The 20,823-nt window shown below is 43.1% G+C and overlaps 1 protein-coding gene across 1 annotated transcript in view; it reads left to right on the plus strand.

Moving 5' to 3' along the window:
* Positions 1-20,823, plus strand: part of LOC139461154 (protogenin-like) — a 95,254-nt gene that overhangs the window by 44,086 nt on the left and 30,345 nt on the right. Inside the window, exons 2-8 of the mRNA XM_071242716.1 lie at positions 3,671-4,033; positions 8,426-8,573; positions 9,222-9,400; positions 10,717-10,845; positions 11,945-12,100; positions 17,340-17,491; positions 19,690-19,822. Of these exons, the coding sequence (XP_071098817.1) occupies positions 3,671-4,033; positions 8,426-8,573; positions 9,222-9,400; positions 10,717-10,845; positions 11,945-12,100; positions 17,340-17,491; positions 19,690-19,822 (1,260 nt within the window). The remainder of the gene's footprint in view (positions 1-3,670; positions 4,034-8,425; positions 8,574-9,221; positions 9,401-10,716; positions 10,846-11,944; positions 12,101-17,339; positions 17,492-19,689; positions 19,823-20,823) is intronic.

Here is a 20,823-nt window from a genome sequence, read left to right on the forward strand (position 1 = left end):
TTTCGATTCCCGACATGGGTACAATGTGTGAAGCCCATTTCTGGGGTCCCCCACTGTGATATTGCTGGAATATTGCTAAAAGCGGCGTAAAACCATACTCACTCACTCACTCATTTTACGATCAAGGGAAAGTTAGGCTCAGCTCAGACCTGGGTACCCACCCACAGTACTACCTGGACCTGTAATTAGTCAGGTGAAATGCTGTCAAAAAAATTACAATGGCTCAGTGTTTATTCGCATTTCTTTCTGATGATGCACACATTCCTTTTGACTTGAAAATGTTTGAGTAAAGACAAAGCTTCAGTCAACTTCAGTGTATGCATAATCTGATTGTTTGATAAATGTATCTAAAACGTTTTTGCCAGGGCTGCCGTAAAACAATTCCCAATCATACATTTTGTACCCATCTCTTGAGACCTGCAGCGGGTACCCGGATAAGGTTGGGTACCCGGATAAGGTTGGGTACCCGGATAAGGTTGGGTACCCGGATAAGGTTGGGTAACCAGGTAGTAAATTTGGACCTGCCCCAGCCCTACAATCTCATCCCATTTTTTCAAACAGATGTGATAACTTGTCATTCAACATCCTACTTCAATTCCTGACTTGATGCTTGGGTAGGTTATTGGCTTGAATACTTTATCATATATTTCAGTCGGGCGGTCAGGTAGCCTAGTGGTTAAAGCGTTCACTCGTCAAACCGAAGACCCGGGTTTGAATCCAGACATGGGTACGATGTGTGAAGCCCATTTCTGGTGTCCCCCGCCGTGATATTGCTGGAATATTGCTAAAAGCAGCGTAAAACCATACTCACTCACTCACCCACTCACTCACTCACTCATATACTTCAGTGTGAAAGACTCTGAGTTTTCTGAAGTTAAGAAAAATGAAATTTTCATTGCAGCGAACATAACACTTGATATTTCACAGTAGTGAACATAACACACGATATTTCACTGCAGTGAATATAACACTTTGATGGAACTATTGTCATTCAAGAGTTATCTCCCCTTAAATTGCCTCCCTTTGTCGTAAGCGTCAAGCTTGTACACAAACTGTTGACGTAGTTTTTACGTTTGAGCCACATTGACAAGGCAATGTAATGACAGATGGTCATTTATGGAGTTAATATCACGTTTGTTATTCTCTCAGAAATGTTTCAATATAAACTGTTAATTTCTCATTTAACTCGTCAATCAAGACTGTTCGTTTCACAAAGCGCCATTTTTGTTACTTGACCAGCGTGTATTCTTTCGCTTTCAGCAGGCGTCTCCTTGTTTTCAAGAATATTTTTTGTTAAAGTTGATTTTGTTTATAATCATATCGAAATGTATGACAAAGAATTTGCTTGACCCTAAATAATTTTTGATTCGTTTGTTTACATTTTTTAAGATTTTGCAAACACTTTTTTACTTTTGAACCGTCCCTGTCTGTAGGTGGGGAGTATTTACTTTTCAAGGTTTTACCTTTGTAATAAACTAATTAAATTTTCGGGAGAAAACTACAAAAAAAAGTATATAATAAATAGGATATTTCTTGTGTCTCGTGATATATCATATTTCTCTCATCTCATCTCTCATATGTATATCTCCTTCCCCTCCCCCCATCACTGGATGTAAGAAACATATTTCTCTTGACACATGAAATATCCTCTATGTATTAACTTCAGAAATAAAGGGAACAATAAAAACGTTTAAAAAAAACCAAAAACCCTTCAGAAATAAATGTGGAAATGCACAACTGCAGTAGTGATGGCGTGTGTAGATAAACAATTCTTTCATTGATATCAGCACTGGTGAACCCAGAATTGGGATTAAGACAAACAGAGTTATCTCCCTTGATTGGTTGTAATCAGTAGCTTGTATGGCAGTATTTAACATGCAAAATCGGCTCCAACATGAGATCACCAAGAAGATCACAACAATGAAATTGCCCCACAATGCCGTACAGTCCATTGCGATGTTATTGGTTACCCCCTTGAAGCTAAAGTTTAGAACTGTTCTTCAGCAAGCCATGCTTGTCGTAAGAGGCGACTGTGCTTGTCGTAAGAGGCGACTAACGGGATCAGGTGGTCAGGCTTGCTGACTTGGTTGATGCATGTCATCGTATCCAGTTGCGTGGATCGATGCTCATGATGTCAATCATTGCATTGTCTGGTCCAGGCTAAATTATTTACAGACCGCTGTCATATAGCTGGATTATTGCTGAGTGGGGCGTTAAACAACGAACAATCAAAACATAGGTTACTGTAACATCACTATCAAATGACATCACTGATCTCTCTGCCACTGAAGCTGGTTAGCTGTACTTTGTACACAAGAAAATGGTTATCACAAACTGAAAAAGTTGGAAGAATTGTTTTGGATGACAAACATAATCTCACCTGATTATCTTTTTAACTAAGCTGTCATACTGTGATATAACTGAACTAAGCTGTCATACTGTGATATAACTGAACTAAGCTGTCATACGGTGATATAACTGAACTAAGCTGTCATACTGTGATATAACTGAACTAAGCTGTCATACTGTGAAATAACTGAACTAAGCTGTCATACTGCGGTATAACTGAACTAAGCTGTCATACTGCGGTATAACTGAACTAAGCTGTCATACGGTGATATAACTGAACTAAGCTGTCATACTGCGGTATAACTGAACTAAGCTGTCATACTGTGATATAACTGAACTAAGCTGTCATACTGCGGTATAACTGAACTAAGCTGTCATACTGTGATATAACTGAACTAAGCTGTCATACTGTGATATAACTGAACTAAGCTGTCACACTTTGATATAATCGCACTGAGCAGTCACGCCGAGATTTAACTGAAATTCCATTCAAAGCGACATTTTAGTCCAGGACAGTCATTCAACATGTTTTTGTTGGTTAATTCCTGATTGAAGCAGCATATAATCTCTGTCAGTGGTGTAAACATTGTATTGATTTCCTCTTGTCTTCAAGATTGGTATGTCTAATATGTCTTGGGTATTTGGGTCTGCCAGATAAATAATTGACAGTTATTAGACTCGAAAGCCAGCAGTGACTGTGTCTGATTCTTATCCCCAGTTAATTTTGCTACAATTATATATGTGCAGACCTAAAAGATCTGATTTTAATGTGACTGGATCAGTATATTGCACTTTACGTAAAGGGACATGGGTGGCCCAGGTGTCTAAGCGCCATGATTCCCTGTGCAGAGTTGAGTCCCTTGGGCACACAAGAAACCTATGATTGTGGGATCGAATCCCGGTTTGCCCCGATTATGTTTCTAGGTTTGTCAGCACCATACCCGTGCTCGTGGGTTTCTGCGAAGCGGTAAACGTCTGAGACCTGCATCACTTCGGGCTTTCCTCCCACATTAAGCTGACACGCCGCGATATAAGTGGAATACTGTTAAAAGCGGCGTTAAACCCAACTCACTCACTCACACAATACATTACACGAGTAGATTAGACGACTAGTACATTAGACCAGAATGTTACCAACCCTCCCACAGATGCGTCCATTAGGCGTGTTGGAAACATCATTGTTGATTTGAATCTCAAATTTGGCCTGATCCTGGGTCTAGTTTTGTCAAGACCATAGCTAATGTTACGGTTTTCATGAAAGTGGCGTAAAACCATACTCGCTCACCCACCAATGAAGCTAACTCTTGTGTTTCCCTTCCAGCCTTTGAACGAACTAGTCGCCCCATCAATGGCTACGACACGCTGGACCGCGGCATCGCAGTAAAGGAATCCCCCGCCACACTGGTGGTTCTCAGGAAGCAGCCACTGACGATCAACTGTTCCGCCCTCGTGGAGAAGAAGTTCTACCCTGTTACTTACCACTGGAAGAAGGATGGAGTGAAGATAAAAAGTCGGGGGGAACACGCTCGTGTCCGCGTCTTTAGGAATGGGACCCTTCACTTCAATCAAATTATTCATCGTGATCGCAAAAACAACATTCGGACGGATGAGGGATTTTACGAGTGTTTTGTTTCTAATTCTGTAGGAACCATCATCGCAAGGCGGGTAAAGATCAGAGTTGCACGTAAGTGACTGTAACTGCCTCCATCAAGGATCTTCTTGGGTCGTGTGTTTGAAATTATTTAGAACCCAACAAGACAGTCAGGCAAGTGACCAAGAAATGTTGTCTACCCATCTTCTAAGTCACCTGCCTGCATTAATCGCATCTTGATTCAGCTGAAATAATGATAACCATTACATGAGAAGCTATGATGAGTTATAATAAAACCGAATACTAGGGCTTGGACGGGTAACTCTGGACGGGTAACTCTGGACGGGTAACTCTGGACGGGTAACTCTGGACGGGTAACTCGGGTTGGGTAACTCGGAACGGGTAACTCGGGATGGGTAACTTGGGTCGGGTAACTCGGGTCGGGTAACTCAGGACGGGTAACTCGGGACGGGTAACTCGGGTCGGGTAACTCGGGACGGGTAACTCGGGTCGGGTAACTCGGGACGGGTAACTCGGGTCGGGTAACTCGGGTCGGGTAACTCGGGTCGGGTAACTCAGGACGGCTAACTCGGGTCGGGTGGGTCCTGAGTAGGACTCGGTTACCCACAGGACTCATCCCAGCACTACTGAATACGTAAGTTAGCTTAACATTATCTGCCAGTCGGGCAGGTAGAGGAAAATTTCATTCAGCCTGACAGAAAAGTTACCAGCCACGGGCAGCTGGGCAAGCAGTTATTTCGGACACTGCTTGGGTCATACAATTGCAGATGCTCAAAAGCCTTAGCTTGTGATAAACTCCGGGGCCAAAGAAAGTATACACTTAAAAAATGGATTTGATGGAAAAAAAGTACAAACGTTATCAACACTTTATTTGGCTGAAAACAGTCACCGAAATGCTGCAAACTGGAGGTAAAAAACACAGCTATGATACCCTTATTAAATACATCACCATCAAATAACCATTTCTTCTTTGTCACTTTTAGCCACCATCAAACATGGGCGTTTGCTTTCTTTCGCCCGTCAGTTTTTATGGGAATTGTAATGTTACATTGACGAAAATCAGCCACTGACACCGAATCTTGAGAATATTCATTATCAGAACAAACGTCAGTTTTATGTAGGGCAACATCCTTAGTTGTTATGGTACTATTGAGTGGCCAACATCTTCCAGAGGCAAGAGAGTTAACTGACTTTAAAAGTCCAGTTTCCACCCTTGCCGAGCTAGGCTGGAATTCCAGGGCTCGATCTTAGCGCCAACACTGGCTATTACAAGTTATGTCCCTTCTATGCCTCTCCTATGAACCAATCAGATTCCACCTCTCGTATCACTTCATTTGCTTCAAACCAAACTGCGGCGCCCAAGTCAAGACAATCTGATCGATAAACAAGATATATATTGTGATAAAATGAGTCTTACATCGCGAAGTGCATCAAATCACGTGAGCACCTTCATTAAAAACATGAAAAGATGTAGAAATATTTTGTTGACAACGAGTTAACGGTGCACATGCTTTGCAAATCCCGCAATCGACCGAAACTGCATGACAGATTATGAACCGGATTTCAATTATGGAGTCCGATTTTGATTGGACTATGCATAGAATCGTTAGTCCAGCCAAAATGTAACTCCATAATACCAGCCTAGTTCGACAAGGATGGAAACTGGACTTTTATAGTCAGTTAACTCACTTGCCTCGGGAAGATGGGTGGCCGACAGAATCCATAGTTTTTGCGTCCTCCAAGGTACACAATGTACCTTATTCCAGCAAACCCATGCAGGAAACAAAACATAGCTGTCGCTCCAGTCACATCCTTGATTGTCTGGGATGTCGGGTCCTGCTGGGGAACCATGCAGGTAGCAAGGGTACTGTAAGTCCCCATGGTCCCCAGTATGGTAGTCTACCTTCAGTTGCTCGCGATCTATAGCCCGTTATTATTTTGTATAGTTATGTATAGTGCTATTCTTTTGTATGATTCCGTACTAATTTTATATCTTTTCCTGTGATAAACTAGTTATTTTACTGTCCTTCGTTGACAGGTTTTTATATCAGTTTCAATATATGTGTAATGTTTAATTATTGATAGTCACGATATGGCTGAAATATTGCCAATGTGACTTAAAATTTTAACTCGCTCACTCACTCACTCACTCACTCACTCACTCACTCACTCACTCACTCACTGGTGTGTCAGGGTTAAAAAAATCCAGTCCTAGACTTGTATTGATGAGTGGCGAGTACATGGAGAGAGCAAATAGAAGAAATGCTCGTCCTACCTCAAATCGTTTAAAATATGCAAAATAATTTCAAACGTAACGTATGTTTTCATCTCTCACACCATCAAAGGAATATAAACATGTCAGTCATATCATATTTAGACGACATACTTGGCAACTGTCTGTTACCGAAATAAACATGAAGTACGTTTGTCAAAGCTTTTAAAAAAAAAAAAAAAAATGTTTCTCTTGTAAGCGATTCGTTACTGACGCTCAAATGTCAAAGCGATAGTGAACAGCTGATTATTTATTTGTGAGAGTAATGGCTGACATATGGAAGTTTTTTATCGGAGTGTTGGGGTTAACGACAAAAAAACATGATTTAATTCACAAACAGGCCGAAAAAAGGAAAATTTCTCAAAAACTGTATGACTGTAAAAAATGACATCAAACTGTGCAAGACACATGGTTGAGAGAGTTTAAATGGGCAGAGATGAACGTAGATGGCGGAGACACCAAATTATTTTGTACTGTCTGCTGTAAATAATAACGGAGAAGATAAAACTTAATGGAATTTAACAGGGCAAGTGAAAAAATTGCAGGACGAGTAAAAACTATCATCTACTTGCCCTGCAGGACAATATGCTTTAAGAAATATTTCGAGCACTGGGAAGGGAGCCCGGGTAGCCTAGTGGTTAAAGCGTTAGACCCGGGTTCGATTCCTGACATGGGTACAATGTGCGAAGCCCATATTGGTGCTGTGATATTGCTGGAATATTGCTAAAAGCGACATAAAACCATACTCGCTCGCTCGCTCGCTCACCCACCCACCCACCCACACACACACACTCACTCACTCACTCACTCACTCACTCACTCACTCACTCACTCACTCACTCACTCACTCACTCTCACTCACTCACTCACTCACTCACTCACTCACTCACTCACTCACTCACTCACTCACTCACTCACTCGAGCCCTGGGTGTGTTATCTCCTTTCTGGTTAGATGGGTAAATACCCTGGACACATCGCCACCACAGCTTCGTTTTGGAAGTAATGTCCATCTTGCTTTTCACAGACTCTATCTGTACACGTTTTCTTCGGTCATGAGCTGGACATCAACGACCAGTAATAATTAATCTTTTAATTGACAGTTCTCATAGATGTAATTTCAAAATTTTGAGCAAGCCCTCAATACAATATGTCGAATCAAAAGACTGTTATCAATGAAACTAATATTCTCCTGGGAAGAATAGGGCCTAGTACCTCATGCCTCTCTCCCTGTGTTGGTTGGTTGGTTTGTTGTTTAACGCCGCACTCAGCAATATTCCAGCTATATGACGGCAGTCTGTAAATAATCAAGTCTGGACCAGACAATCCAGTGATATCATGAGGGTCAATCCACACAATTGTGATCGATGACGTGTATCAACCAAGTCAGCGAGCCAGACCACCCGATCCCGTTAGTTGCCTCTTACGACAAGCATAGCCACCTTTTACGGCAAGCATGGGTTGCTGAAGACCTATTCTACCTCGGATTCTTCACGGGTCTCCCTCCCTGTGGGGATTCCTGAGCAAAGTAGGCCGTCAATACCCCATGCATGTCTACTTATGGGGATTCAAGGGCAGAACATATCCCCAGTACCTCATGCTTGTCTCGCTGTGGAGATTCTAGGGCAGAACATATCCCCAGTACCTCATGCTTGTCTCTGTGGAGATTCTAGGGCAGCACATGTCCCCAGTACCTCATGCTTGTCTCCCTGTGGAGACTCTAGGGCAGAACATATCCCCAGTACTTCATGCTTGTCTCCCTGTGGAGATTCTAGGGCAGAACATATCCCCAGTACTTCATGCTTGTCTCCCTGTGGAGATTCTAGGGCAGCACATGTCCCCAATAACTCATGCTTGTCTCTGTGGAGATTCTAGGGCAGCACACGTCCCCAGTACCTGATGCTTGTCTCCCTGTGGAGATTCTAGGGCAGAACATATCCCCAGTACCTCATGCTTGTCTCCCTGTGGAGATTCAAGGGCAGAACATATCCCCAGTACCCCATGCTTGTCTCCCTGTGGAGATTCTAGGGCAGAACATATCCCCAGTACCTCATGCTTGTCTCCCTGTGGAGATTCTAGGGCAGCACATGTCCCCAGTACCTCATGCTTGTCTAGGGCAGAACGTATCCCAATGATCCGTGTTGGTCTTCATTCATTTGACACAATGATTATATATATCTTCCTTTTGTTTTAGGAATATCCAAAACTTTTACTTTGGAGCCACTCTCCCAGAGCGTCGACGTGAACACGACTGTGGTGTTCAACTGTTCCATACATGCTGTGACTGAGGCCCACTTTGTCTGGGAGCGAAACAGACAACCAATCACAGCCGACAACTCAAAGTAGGTGGCTCAATCGTAAAGAACACACGCGCAAGCAACGGAATCATAAATCACTGGTCAATAACATTGCAGGTATATCAATGGTCAAAAATATTGCAGATACATCACTGTCAATCCTATTGCAGGTATATCACTGTCAATCATATTGCAGGTACATCACTGTCAATCATATTGCAGGTAAATCACTGTCAATCATATTGCAGGTACATCACTGTCAATCATATTGCAGGTATATCACTGTAAATCATACAACAGGTAAATCACTGTTCAATCATATTGCAGGTATATCACTGGTCAATCATATTTAAGGTACATCACTGGTCAATCATATTGCAGGTACATCACTGTCAATCATATTGTAGGTACATCACAGTCAATTATATTGCAGGTACATCACTGTCAATCATATTGCAGGTACATCACTGTCAATCATATTGCAGGTATATCACTGTCAATCATACTACAGGTATATCACTGTCAATCATACTACAGGTATATCACTGTCAATCATACTACAGGTATATCACTGTCAATCATACTACAGGTATATCACTGTCAATCATACTACAGGTATATCACTGTCAATCATACTACAGGTATATCACTGTCAATCATACTACAGGTATATCACTGTCAATCCTATTGCAGGTACATCCTCTACCAGTCAGGGAAGCTTCAAGTCAACCATGCGAAGGCTACTGATGCTGGCAGCTACCGATGTCTCGTGGCTAACAAAGCGTTCTTTGACATTGATGGAGGCGCCACACATTTTCACTGGCGAAACAGCAGAGAGGCCATCTTGACTGTGAACGACGCGCCAAGCGAGGGTAAGTTCACAGAAAGTGTTTTGTGTGAGCCACAATGCCGCACTCAGCAATATTCCAGCTCTCATCTTCCCGAGACAAGGGAGTTAACTGACTTTAAAAGTCCAGTTTCCAGTCTTGCCGAAATTGGCTGGTATTATGGAGTTACATTTTAGCTGGACTAACGAGTCTATGCATAGTCCAATCCAAATCGTGTACAGAAATCGAATTCCGGTTCGCAAATTGTCATGCAGATTTCGATCGATTGCTGGATTTGCAAAGGATGTGCACTGCCAACTCATCAGCAGATATTTTCCAAATCTTTTCATGTTTTTAATCAAGGTGCTGTCATGATTTGATGCATTTAATGATGTAAGACCTGTTTTATCACAATATAGATCTTGATTATCGATCAGATTGTCCTGACTAGACGCCACCATTTTGTGTGAAGCAAACGCAGGTGATACGAGAGGTGGAATCTGATTGGTCCATAGGAGAGGCTTAGAAGAGACATAATTGGTAATAGCCACTGGTGGCGCTACGATCGAGCCCAGAAATTCCAGCCAAATTCGGCAAGGGTGGAAACTGGACTTTTATAGTCAGTTAACTCTCTTGCCTCGGGAAAATGTCCAGCTCTACGACGGCGGTCTGTAAATAATCGAGTCTTGACCAGACAATCCCAGATATCATGAGCATCAATCCATGCAATTGGGATCGATGACATGCATCAACCTAGTCAGCGAGCCTGACCATCCGATTCCGTTAATCACCTCTTCCGACAAGCATGGGTTGCTGAAGACCTATTCTACTCGAGATCTTCATGGGTCTGTTACCACAGAGTGACTTTGTTCTTATCGCGATATGCTGCACATGATTTCCAAACCATACACGCTAATCCTGCACGAGACAAATGGTGCATCTCGAGTCATCGATCTATGACGTATGTAATGCATTCATGAACATTGGTTCACACAACATAGCAGTATGTTCGTTTGTGCATCTAACCAATCTAATATCTCTTGAATATTAATTCTTCATATATAAACCAACATGTATGGTATTCACGTTTCTTTTGTCAGTGGGGGCAGTCGGGTAGCCTAGTGGTTAAAGCGTCCGCTCGTCACGTCGAAGACCTGGGTTCGATTCCCGACATGGGTACAATGTGTGAAGCCCATTTCTGGTGTCCCCCGCCGTGATATTGCTGGAATATTACTAAAAGCAGCGTAAAACCATACTCACTCACTCACTCACTCTTTTGTCAGTGAGTATATATGATTTATTTCTCTTTACATGATAATAATCTGTTTTATTTTCTGATTATATTTTATTTTTGATCCCAGTGACCAAACCGTTCCTCAGGATCCTTGCGGTGCCAGTGAACCAGACCTCTGTCCTTAATGGGGACTCGGCCACGATTGAGTGCATCGCCGATGGCAACCCATTACCAACAATAACATGGACCAGGGATGGTGAGGATGATTAATATGTTTTTAATGATGATTGCTACCTTAAAAGAAGGGTATCAATATGCCACTTTTGCTTTCCACCACTTAGCAATATTCCAGCTATATTCCTACATTGAAACACAGCTTCAAAACGTGTGGCGTCACCCTGGACATGTGACTTAGTTGATATGTGCCTCTGTTCAGCCAGTACCCAATATGTGGGGGTGGAGGTAAAAAACCCTCTAGCCCCCGTAGGCAGCTTGGATTGCATACTCCCAAGGGAGTTGAGAATGTTACCTAGAATGCAAACATTTCCTCTGGTTGGGGTACAAATAAACCGCATTTGAGCAGATACTAGTACCTGGAAACCTGCAGTATATAATAATAATAATAATAATAATAATTATAACAACATGTGGTCTATAAAGAATCAAACCAGGACCAGACAATCCAGTGATTGATATCATGAGCACCAATCTATCAACTGGGATATGATGACATGCATCAACCAAGTCAGCAAGTCTGACCACACGATTCTGTTGCTTTCCTTTTACGACAAGCATTAGTTGCTGAAGACCAATTCAAACCCAGATCTTCAAGTTGCAAGATAGTAAGCCTGGCTGGGCAGTTCAGATTCACTTGTATAAGGATTTCGGGTCTTGTCAGCCTCATAACTGCTTACCCCGTACAGACCCGCATAGAGAAAAGGCATTCAGCAACACATGCTTGCTGAAAGAGGCGACTATGCTTGTCGTAAGAGGCGACTAATGAGATAAGGTGGTCAGGCTCGGTGACTTGGTTGATTCATGTCATCGATCCCAATTGCATGGAACGATGCTCATGATATCAATCACTGGATTGTCTGGCTCAGACTTGAATATTTTCAGACCGCTGTGATATAGCTGGAATATTGCAGTGGTGATAGTGCAGTGTTTAACAACAAGCAATCAATCATCTCTTTGGGATTTCCTCCCACATTAAGCTGACAAGCCGTGATGTAATATAACAATCACTGCATATGTCCGGAGGGGGGTTCAGGGGTGCCCTTTGTCTGGCCTTGTTCTGTGTCTGTGCGGGCTTGCACAGCGTCTAGGCGTCTACTGAGACAGCTGTTTTGTTCCAGGCCAGGAAGTGCTGTTCGATGAGGTCGAGAAATGGTATGGAGGAAGTCTCCACTTCAGGAAAGTCTGGAAGAAGCACGCCGGTGTCTACAAGTGTCACATTACGCAGCCAGGCTCTGATAGAGTCTTTGAATACAACAACACTCTGCGTGTACTTGGTGAGTATCATGTCACGCAGCCAGGCTCTGATAGAGTCTTTGAATACAACAACACTCTACGTGTACTTGGTGAGTATCATGTCACGCAGCCAGGCTCTGATAGAGTCTTTGAATACAACAACACTCTGCGTGTACTTGGTGAGTATCATGTCACGCAGCCAGGCTCTGATAGAGTCTTTGAATACAACAACACTCTACGTGTACTTGGTGAGTATCATGTCACGCAGCCAGGCTCTGATAGAGTCTTTGAATACAACAACACTCTACGTGTACTTGGTGAGTATCATGTCACACAGCCAGGCTCTGATAGAGTCTTTGAATACAACAACACTCTGCGTGTACTTGGTGAGTATCATGTCACGCAGCCAGGCTCTGATAGAGTCTTTGAATACAACAACACTCTACGTGTACTTGGTGAGTATCATGTCACACAGCCAGGCTCTGATAGAGTCTTTGAATACAACAACACTCTACGTGTACTTGGTGAGTATCATGTCACACAGCCAGGCTCTGATAGAGTCTTTGAATACAACAACACTCTACGTGTACTTGGTGAGTATCATGTCACACAGCCAGGCTCTGATAGAGTCTTTGAATACAACAACACTCTACGTGTACTTGGTGAGTATCATGTCACACAGCCAGGCTCTGATAGAGTCTTTGAATACAACAACACTCTACGTGTACTTGGTGAGTATCATGTCACACAGCCAGGCTCTGATAGATTGTACGAGGTGAGGTGAAATGGGGTTTAACGTCGCATCCAAGATTATTGCACTTATAGAGCGACGTGCATGTACCTGTGTGTGTTTGTGTGGCTGCTTGTACTAGTCTGGACTGATGCCGATTTATAGTGCTAGCTCACTGAGATACCATGCCACAGTTTAACATGAATACCCCACTCAGACACAGTATACTGACTCCGAGCCGACCAGTCCTTGTTTTAGCCCCTTAATGCCGAGCGCCAGAAAGGGTAACAACAAGTACCATCTTTTAACGTCTTTTGGTATGACGTGGCCCGGGATCGAACCCCGGACCTTTCGCTCTTCCGGTGGACGCTCTACCACTAGACCACGGAGGCGGTCAATAGATTTACGAATCCCACACAGAAAGAATTGTATTGCACATCAGGATTTGGCTTGCTAGCTTCTTCTTGCTGGCCTCCGACAAACAGCGTTGACCAGGTCTCAGCATGTATGGACATCCATTAGGTACAATCCAGTAGTCGATTTGTAGCAGGAGAAACCTACCAGAAATTTCCAATCAAATGACCAACTTCCAAATGACCAAATACAAACTAAGTCCCTTGGTGCAAGCCCTCCTATGAGACCCTCTTCCCTTCTGGGGGGCACGGGTGGCCCAGTCGTCTAAGGCGCCGCGATTCGCTGTGCAGAGTTGCGTCCCTTGGGCACGCCAGAAACCTATGATTGTGGGTTCGAATCCCGGTTCCGCCCGATTATGTTTCTAGGTTTGTCGTGGGTTTGCTTAAATCTGGACTCATTGCATACCTTTTCCGATTGCTACAACTGAATGTGTGTACTTTTATTGTCTCTCGGGGCCCCTCTCTGTTGTACATGTGCTGTGTTGAACATTGAGGATGTCCATCAGTATTGTGGAAATAGCATTATTATTACTCCTATCCCCCGCATTATTATTACTCTTATCCCCCGCATTATTATTACTCTTATCCCCCGCATTATTATTACTCTTATCCCCCGCATTATTATTACTCTTATCCCCCGCATTATTATTACTTCTATCCACCGCATTATTATTACACTTATCCCCCGCATTATTATTACACTTATCCCCCGCATTATTATTACTCTTATCCCCCGCATTATTATTACTCTTATCCCCCGCATTATTATTACTCTTATCCCCCGCATTATTATTACTTCTATCCACCGCATTATTATTACTCTTATCCCCCGCATTATTATTACACTTATCCCCCGCATTATTATTACTCTTATCCCCCGCATTATTATTACTTCTATCCACCGCATTATTATTACTCTTATCCCCCGCATTATTATTACTCTTATCCCCCGCATTATTATTACTCCTATCCCCCGCATTACTAGGGGAGTGGAGTGTCTCTGTCTGTCCGTCCATCCATCCGCTTATCAATAAGGACAAATTCTCTTCAAAAATATTTAACTCTCTTGATGTCACTGGACCATGTATAGTCCCATGAAAAAATCCCTTTTCAACTGTGAATAAAGATGTCGAACACCAAGAGCGCAAAATCAAAATTATAACCATCATCACCCTAATCATCTCAGCTTTAACCTCGTTTTACTCATATTTAATACAGAGCTACGGATTGCGAAATATGGCGAGATTAGTAAAGTGGTTACCGCGCTTCTCGAACTTTTTCTGCCATGTTTGAACTTCAAACCAATGACGGCAAATTTTCATTATGAACCCATGTCACACACACGTAACTATTTTAGTATCAGACAGCCAATTTGAAAAGGAAATCCGATCAGAATTGTCAGCAAGCTTTACTTTTCCCCATTATACAGTTACTGGTATAAGACAACTGATGTTTACCGTTAGTCTGTAACCGAAGTTATTTTGTTCAAGTATTGCATATTTCTATGGACTGTGTGTCATGGCGATTTAGCACGGCGCTGGAGTTGAAACAGTGAAGATTGTCGTTCTGTGTGTGATACTGATTGATAGATGATATTCAAATATTGCTATGATCGTTAATATTAAGGTGGTATAATGTTTATTTATAGGCAGGAAGTTCATGATGAAAATAACATTGAATGGGCAAGCCCGCTGTTATTAACAGGGCATGTTCGCATTGTAGCTGTGCCACGATTTCTGTGTGAATGAATAACCTTAATTGTCAAGCTCCTCACAGCGTTAGCCCGGTCACGGAGCTCTCTATACTATCGCTGGCACCAGTCAAAACTCCCCACTGTGAATAGGTGGCCACAACCATGCTTGGAGTTGAACTTGCAACCGAATGACCGTTATGTTTACAAACAAGCGACGACTGTCGTGACGCCGAATTCACTTATCGCTGCTAAATTACTTTCTTTGTTTGTCAATTTGAATTTCTGTTTCATTAAAACTATCGTGTTATTGATATAGTAAGAATGTAAGGGAGAAGTTGGTTGATTTTCCGTTAGTCTGCAATCTCGAACCAATCTGATTATTAAAACAACAAAGTAAATTCATCTGGAAAACATGGTCAGTAGTAAACCTTTTCAAAATGAAATATGATGGCATCCCCAAAGACATAAACAAAAGTATCAATGTTACTACGTTTGGGGTTAGAAGGCAAATTTCAAGATTCTTGTTAAAAAATGGAGTTTGTTTTTCAAACATTCTGCAATGGATATGAGATCTCATTAATTTTAGATTACAAATTATTGATGTCGATTGTACTCTCGATTATCGTATGATAATCTATCGCAAAACTTTTGTTTGATGCGTTATCTGTAGTATATGCTATGAGAGTATACGCTTTGTCTTTTACATTCAGTGATTTTACAGTCTGCAATTTATATGGTAAGCTAACATGATCGGTGATTTCCTGCTGCTGTGAACTTGTCGTCTGAATTTGGCTGCAATGATGACATGTACTTTTCATATCTGTTTGAAGGTGTTGTGATATTTCAAAACAATAATAGTTGAGTTAAGGAATGGAAAGTTTTACAGTTAGAAAGCTGACAAAATAGATTAATACTTTAGCCCATCTTCCCGAGGCAAGTGAGTTAACTGACTATAAAAGTCCAGTTTCCACCCTTGCCGAACTAGGCTGGTATTATGGAGTTACATTTTGGCTGGGCTAACGAGTCTATGCATAGTCCAATCAAAATTGCGAAATCGAAATCTGGTTTGTAAAATGTTGTGTAGATTTCGGTCGACTGCAGGATTTGCAAAGCATGTGCACCGCCAACTCGTTGTCAACAGATATTTTCCAAATCTTTTCATGTTTTTAATCAAGGTGCTCACGTGATTTGATGCACTTCGCTATGTAAGACCCGTTTTATCACAATATGGGATCTTGATTATCAATCAGATCGTTTTGACGGAGCGGCACCATTTTGTTTGAAACAAATGCAAGCAATACGAGAGGTGGAATCTGATTGGTCAATAGGAGAGGCTTAGAAGGGACATAACTCCCTTGGTGGCGCTACAGTCGAGCCCAGGAATTCCAGCCTAGTTCAGCAAGGGTGGAAACTGGACTTTTATAGTCAGTTAACTCCCTTGCCTCGGGAAGATGATCTCCCCCTGCATATAATACAACAATGGGTTGTGGGGGGATATGTCATCTCCTGATAACTCTAGGGGAGGTCTGGTAGCCTAGTGGTTAAAGCGTTTGCTCGTCATGCCGAAGACCCAGGTTTGACTCCCAACAGGGGTACAATGTGTGAAGCCCATTTCTGGTGTCCGCCGCCGTGATATTGCTGGAATATTGCTAAAAGTGGTGTTAAGCATACTCACTCACTCACTCCGATTAAGATAACAAATGCAGCAAAGAGGGTTTGGATGATCCTGCTATTATGATGATGATCATCATCATCATGGTGTACCGATTAAAATAAAAAAATGCAGCAAAGAGGATTTGGATGATCCTGTTATTATCGTCCGTCCATCCGTCACGCTTCGTTTCCGGAGCATAACTCATAAACCGTTCAATACTTTTTCATGAAACATTGCAGGTCTGTCAGGTACATGCTGAACTGGTGCCTTTTGCTATTGAGAAATTTTAGAAATTTTTATTTTTTACGTTTCCATGGCAACAAGATGGACTTAGGTTCTGTGAGAGTAGGGTTCGTTTCTGGAGCATAACTCATAAACCGTTCAATATTTTTTCATGAAACTTTGCAGGTGTGTCAGGTACATGCTGAACTGGTGCCTTTTGCTATTGAGAAATTTTAGAAATTTATATTTTTTACGTTTCCATGGCAACAAGATGGACTTAGGTTCCAAACTCATCTTTTTTTTACAATTTCCATGACAAGTTCCACCTTGGTTAAAAAAAATTAGGGTTTGTTTAGATTTAATTATGTCATAAATTCTGCAACAGGGGCGGGGGATATAGCCACGTTAGTGGCAAACTCTTGTTATTATTGTGATGATGATATTTATTATTATTGAGGGTTTGGGTTATCTTCTTGTTGTTGATATAGGAGTGACACAGTCAGACATACAGCACCAAACAATATTCACCCACTGATTATGTGTGCTAACTGTGTTTGTGTTGTTTCAGTGAAGCCTGTCATCGAGATCGGGCCCCAGAGCGCCACCCATCCCGTGGCCAGGAACATCGTGTTGGAGTGCAAGGTGAATGGAGAGCCGCCACCAAAGGTGCACTGGCTGAAGGACGGACAGGAAGTGTTTCCTGGTGGCCGATTTGGAACGGTGAGTCAGATTGGTCTGTCTGTTGCCCTGGTTTGATCATTGGGCTTACATTAATATATCTATCTTTACATTTGGTTAAAAGTAAACTTAGACATTCAGATTTATTTCTGTGACTGACACTTCTCCATCTGTGACACCTGTCTATCTGTGACTTACTGACACCTGTCTACCTGTGACTAACACCTGTCTATCTGTGACTGACACCTGTCTATCTGTGACTAACACCTGTCTATCTGTGACTGACACCTGTCTATCTGTGACTGACTGACACCTGTCTACCTGTGACTGACACCTGTCTATCTGTGACTGACACCTGTCTATCTGTGACTAACACCTGTCTATCTGTGACTGACACCTGTCTATCTGTGACTGACTGACACCTGTCTACCTGTGACTAACACCTATCTATCTGTGACTAACACCTGTCTATCTGTGACTAACACCTGTCTATCTGTGACTAACACCTGTCTATCTGTGACTAACACCTGTCTATCTGTGACTGACACCTGTCTATCTGTGACTGACTGACACCTGTCTACCTGTGACTAACACCTGTCTATCTGTGACTGACACCTGTCTATCTGTGACTAACACCTGTCTATCTGTGACTAACAGCAGTCTGTCTGTGACTGACACCTGTCTACCTGTGACTAACACCTGTCTATCTGTGACTGACACCTGTCTATCTGTGACTGACACCTGTCTCTATGAAACCTGTCAATCTGTGATTGTAACGCCTGTCTATACCTGACAGTGACGTGTACCTGTCTATGCATGTCTGTGACGTGTACCTGACTATACGTGACGATGACGTGTACCTGTCTATCCGTGACAGTGACTGTGACGTGTACCTGTCTATCCGTGACTGTGATGTGTACCTGTCTATCCGTGACTGTGACGTGTACCTGTCTATCCGTGACTGTAACATGTACCTGTCTATCCATGACTGTGACGTGTACCTGTCTATCCGTGACTGTGAAGTGTACCTGTCTATCCGTGACTGTGACATGTACCTGTCTATCCGTGACAGTGACAGTGACGTGCACCTGTCTATCCATGACTGTGACGTGTACCTGTCTCTCTGTGACAGTGACAGTGACGTGCACCTGTCTATCCATGACTGTGACGTGTACCTGTCTGTCCGTGACAGTGACAGTGACGTGCACCTGTCTATCCATGACTGTGACGTGTACCTGTCTATCCGTGACAGTGACGTGTACCTGTCTATCCATGACTGTGACGTGTACCTGTCTATCCGTGACTGTAACATGTACCTGTCTATCCATGACTGTGACGTGTACCTGTCTATCCGTGACTGTGAAGTGTACCTGTCTATCCGTGACTGTGACATGTACCTGTCTATCCGTGACAGTGACAGTGACGTGCACCTGTCTATCCATGACTGTGACGTGTACCTGTCTCTCTGTGACAGTGACAGTGACGTGCACCTGTCTATCCATGACTGTGACGTGTACCTGTCTATCCGTGACTGTAACATGTACCTGTCTATCCATGACTGTGACGTGTACCTGTCTATCCGTGACTGTGAAGTGTACCTGTCTATCCGTGACTGTGACATGTACCTGTCTATCCGTGACAGTGACAGTGACGTGCACCTGTCTATCCATGACTGTGACGTGTACCTGTCTCTCTGTGACAGTGACAGTGACGTGCACCTGTCTATCCATGACTGTGACGTGTACCTGTCTGTCCGTGACAGTGACAGTGACGTGCACCTGTCTATCCATGACTGTGACGTGTACCTGTCTATCCGTGACAGTGACGTGTACCTGTCTATCCATGACTGTGACGTGTACCTGTCTATCCGTGACTGTGACATGTACCTGTCTATCCGTGACTGTGACGTGTACCTGTCTCTTTGTCCCCACAGGGAGCACGGGTGGCCCAGTCGTCTAAGGCGCCGCGATTCGCTGTGCAGAGTTGCGTCCCTTGGGCACGCCAAAAACCTATGATTGTGGGTTCGAATCCCGGTTCGCCCCAATTATGTTTCTAGGTTTGTCAGCACCATACCCGTGCTCGTGGGTTTCACCGAAGTGGTAAACGTCTGAGACGTGCATCACTTCGGGCTTTCCTCCCACATTAAGCTGACACGCCGTGATATAACTGAAATAATGTTAAACGGGCTTTAAACCCAACTCACTCACTCACTCACTCACTCACTCACTTTGTCCCCACAGCTGGTCAAGGAGGACAGGAACCAGCTTCGTATCTACGGTGTGGAAGACGTCCACTCGGCGTACTACCAGTGTCTTGCTGACAACGAGGCAGGAAGTGCTTCTTCCATTGCCAGAATCAAGATACAGCTAATGAGTAAGTCGCTTCCCCCTCATGTGATGATGAACCTCCCTGTGGTACTGTGCATGCTGAATGATGTTTTGTTCTTGGCCAGGATTCGGGGTAGAATAGGACTTCAGCAACCCATGCTTGCCGTAAAAGGAGACTTCGCTTGTTGTAAGAGGCGACTAGCGGGATCGGGTGGTCAGACTCGCTGACTTGGTTGATGCATGTCATGGTATCCTTATTGGGTGGGGTTAAAGCGTTCGCTTGTCACGCCGAAGACCCGGGTTCGATTCCCGACATGGGTACATTGTGTGAAGCCCATTTCTGGTGTCCCCTGCCGTGATATTGCTGGAATATTGCTAAAATCGGCGTAATACCATACTCACTCACTTATTGGGTAGATCGATGCTTATGATGTCAATCACTGGATTGGTCCAGTTTTGATTATTTACAGACCACCATCATAAAGGGGGACTTTTGCTGAGTGTTAAACAACAAACAAACAAATAAATGTTCTTGGTGCTGCTGGACTGAAATACTTCAGACATGTCAATGTCTCAGAGAGGACACCTTCAGATAGTGGATTGGTGCAGCCTCCAGTTTATCATAATGTCTCAAGATTAGCTTATACAGGAAAGTGGGGACACGGTTGGTCCAGTCATCTATGGCACTGTGATTCTCTGTGCAGAGTTGCATCCCTTGGGCATGCCAGGAACCTGTAAGTGTGGGTTCGAATCCTGGTTGGCCCCGATTATGTTTCTTGATACGTGTGTTGGTGGGTTTCACCGAAGTGGTAAATGTCTGAGACCTGCATCACTTGGGGCTTTCCTCCCACATTAAGCTGACACGCCCTGATATAACTGGAATACTGTTCAAATAGAGAATCTCATCTGAGTGTCTTTTGATATCGAATATATGAACACGAGTTGATAAAAATGGAAAAACTCTGAGACTAGCCGAGGAGCTTTTCCATTTTTATCAAAGAGTGTTGGTATATTTGATATCAAAAGACATGAGGGTGAGATTTTATT

Source organism: Haliotis cracherodii, unplaced genomic scaffold (genome assembly GCF_022045235.1).
Source record: "Haliotis cracherodii isolate W230 unplaced genomic scaffold, xgHalCrac1.p SCAF_14, whole genome shotgun sequence".
NCBI classification, from domain to species: Eukaryota; Metazoa; Mollusca; class Gastropoda; order Lepetellida; family Haliotidae; genus Haliotis; species Haliotis cracherodii.